The sequence below is a fragment of the Pongo pygmaeus genome, chromosome X (assembly GCF_028885625.2).
Source record: "Pongo pygmaeus isolate AG05252 chromosome X, NHGRI_mPonPyg2-v2.0_pri, whole genome shotgun sequence".
Classification (NCBI taxonomy): Eukaryota; Metazoa; Chordata; class Mammalia; order Primates; family Hominidae; genus Pongo; species Pongo pygmaeus.
Window position 1 is genome coordinate 48776483 of NC_072396.2, and position 3518 is coordinate 48780000.

The 3518-nt window shown below is 41.5% G+C and overlaps 1 protein-coding gene across 8 annotated transcripts in view; it reads right to left on the bottom strand.

The window, feature by feature from the left end:
- Window positions 1-1195: 1195 nt before the first annotated feature.
- The window catches only part of ZNF182 (zinc finger protein 182), a 31872-nt gene continuing 29549 nt past the window's right edge, over window positions 1196-3518 (bottom strand). For all 8 annotated transcript variants that reach the window (XM_063660500.1, XM_063660497.1, XM_054472719.2 and 5 more), the window contains one exon: window positions 1196-3518. This exon is cut by the window's right edge and continues 632 nt beyond it. In XM_063660500.1, the coding sequence (XP_063516570.1) occupies window positions 2520-3518 (999 nt within the window). In that variant the 3' untranslated portion in view covers window positions 1196-2519.

The following is a 3518-nucleotide window of genomic DNA, read 5'->3' on the forward strand; positions in this document are numbered from 1 at the left end:
CCTACTCTTCCCTGTTCACCACCCTTCTGCCTCTCTTTACCCCATTCACTCCCCACTTGGCCCTTCATTACCCTCCTCTCTCTTCCTCCAATCCCAATCCGTTTATTCACATGCTGATGTTCATCTCCATCCATTCCCCTGTCTGTGCTTCACTCACCTCCATTCACCCACATGTGGGCCATCAGCTTGCCATTTGTGTCCCAAGAAGCAGGAGTCCAAGATCTACCTGAAATGGTGAGATCTGACCCTCACTCCCACCCCACTACAGGATGGCCTTCAATGGACCTGAAACCCTAGCAAGATTCTCTATAAGTAGAAAGGTAAAATAGCTTTATTTCCAGTGCCCTTGGGCATCTTTCAAGGAGACTGCACCAGGAGCAAGCCAGTCTGCCCCACGTTTCCTCTCCCTGGAAAGGCACTGAATGTGACATGTTTACCTTAAATAGTTCATAAAGTGAGCCCACGGCTTGTTTCCTTGCAGGATTACTCAGGGAAAAAAGAAGGCCCGGAAGGGCACAGGCAGGGTCTCAGGTCTAACTCACCCACCCATTTTGATAAATCCAAACATTGCCCATCCCTAGTTTTTCATAGCTTAAGTTGTCCAGTTCCAGCAAAGACATGGCCCCAGTGAAAAGCCACAGAAGCGTGAGGGCCACAAATACAGTAATTCACAAGCAGGACCTCTCGTTCTGAAGCAAATGTCCTGTTATGTGGTCTTTGGCTATGTCCATTCAGACCATCACTCTTAATCTGTCTCTCACCTTGGAAAATATGTATCACCAGCACTAGTGCAACCTTAGAGAAGCAAGTTATTCAACCTCTCTATGGATTCGTGTTTTGCAGCACTTGTAAAAAGCGTTTGTATGAATGATGTAATAAAAATCATTTCGTTAAGATATGGAAAGTCCTCAGTGGGCTTTAGTACAGGATCTTTTCACAGATGTCACTGTGCATGTTCCAGTCTCAATTATTTTAGTTACCTAATGTGGTCCCAGCTGACCGGAGAATCACTTTATTTGGCAACCTCAGGAAAATGATGCCTATGTGCCTCTGGAATTGATTGAATAACTGTTGTTCTATCTGCTTGGTTCTTCAATTTATTCACTAAAAATAAACTCTACATTGAGCATATCTATATTAAATGTTATAAAATCCTGTACCTAGACTGTGACTTTACTATAACAGTAGAACAAAATAGCTTTTTAAATGTTTTATTTTTGAAAAGGTAGTACATCCACATAGTACATAGTACACCCACATTTTCAAAAGCTATGAAAGGATACAGTTATCTCCCTCTCAATTCCATCCCCCCAGCCACCACTGCTCCTTCCCCTCCCAAGGTAATCAGGGTTACCAGGTTCTCGTGTCTCTTTCCAGAGATAACTTATGAATTCACAATTATGTACTTACCATTTTTCTCCTATTTATATACAAATGGCAGCATATTATACTCACTGTCCTCAACCTTGTTTTTCCTACCTAATAACATAAACTGAAGGTTATCCCATATCACTACATAAATGGTATCCAAGTTCTCCTTATTTATTCATTGTTGTCTACCCAGGAGTAGGCTGTATGAATATACCACAATGTAGGGAACCAGAACCCTGATATGGTGTCATTTAGACAGCTTCCAATCTTTTGTTCTCACAAACAGCGCATTAATGAATATTTCTGTATGTTCATCATTTTGTATATGTGTGAGAATGTACATTCCTAGAAGTGGAATTGCTGGCCCAAAAACCAAATGCATTTGTGGTTTTGATTACTTTTGAATAATTCCTCTTTGAATGAGAAGAGTTTTTCCTGGACTTGCTATTTGCTGGAGGTTCATGTGGGAAAAGAAACCAGGGCCACATTCTAAGCAGATCAGTTTTTTTTTGACAACTGAGAATTTTTTTCCCCCACATCTGTTAGTTTTTTCTGACTTTACTTCTCCCAAGTCAGTAAATAGGGTCAGCTGTAGGGCTCTTCACAAGGAAAAGTCCCTTCTCTTCCCCCAGCACCCCATAACTGTTGCTCCCATCAGTAGACTACTTTCTAAAAATATGGCTTGCCTGAGTGACTCCTTCTAGAGGCCCCAGCCTGTTTCTCCTCAGACCCCAAATGGTCTAGGAAACATTCTACCTCCTACCTGCCCACGCACTGTTACCACTGTTATATCTATGGTTCCGCGCCTCGGGGTATATCCAGAACCTCAGCTAAGAGTCCTTACCAGTGCTGTCTCGCATCTGCAGCCTTGAGCACGCTCAATCTGAAATCTCCTGCACCAGTGCTTCATTTCCTCTGCCTGTGGCAGCCCTCTCATCAGGGTTGCAGCTGTCTCCTAATTTTGTCAGATACAGAGATTACACTTCTGCTTTTTCTCCCATAGCTTTTGGGTTATGACTGAGATGAAAAGAAGAAAGGCTGAATTTACTCCCATATTTAAACCACAAGTCAGAATATACTTTTAAAATGTGAGTAAAACTGACACAACTTTCTTTCAGTGTCCACAATAGATACTGCTGATTAGCTCTCTAATGTGCCATGAACTTTGACTTCCGAGTGTGGCCTCTTCCATGGGCTTTCTTTCCTGTATGGGTTCGCTGATGTACAATAAGGTTTGATTTTTGTGTAAAGGCTTTCCCACATTCTGTACATTTATAGGGTTTCTCTCCAGTATGAGTTCTTTGATGTACAGTGAATGTCGATTTTTCTCGGAAGGCTTTGCCACACTCAGTACATGCATAGGGTTTCTCTCCCGTGTGCGTTCTCTGATGTATTATGAGCTGTGACTTCTGGCTAAAAGCTTTCCAACACACGGGACATTCATAGGGTTTCTCTCCTGTATGAATTCTCTGATGTATAATGAGCTTTGACTTTTCTCTGAAGGCTTTGCCACATTCATTACATTTATAGGGTTTTTCTTCTGTATGAGTTCTTTGATGTATAATGAGATATGATTTCTGTGAAAATGCTTTTTCACATTCATTGCACTCATAAGGTTTCTCTCCTGTATGACCTCTCTGATGTAGCATGAGGTAGGACTTCTGAGAGAAGGCTTTCTCACATTCATTACATTCAAAGGGTTTCTCTCCTGAATGAGTTCTCTGATGTACACCAAGGTTTGACTTTTGCGTGAAGGTTTTCCCACACACATCACATTCATAGGGTTTCTCTCCTGTATGAGTTCTTTGATGCACAATGAGGGTTGACTTCTCATTGAAAGACTTCCCACATTCAGTACATTTATGAGGTTTCTCTCCCGTATGAGTTCTCTGGTGTATAATGAGAGTTGACTTATCACTGAAAGCTTTCTTACACTCATTACATTCATGGGGTTTCTTTCCTGTATGGGTACTATGATGTATAATTAGATCAAGCTTCTGTATGAAAGATTCTCCACATTTAGTGCATTCATAGGTTTTCTCTCCAGTGTGGGTTTTCTGATGGACAATGAGGTTGGACTTCTGAGTGAAGGCTTTTCCACATTCATTACATTCATAAGGTTTTTCTCCTGTGTGAGTCCTGTAATG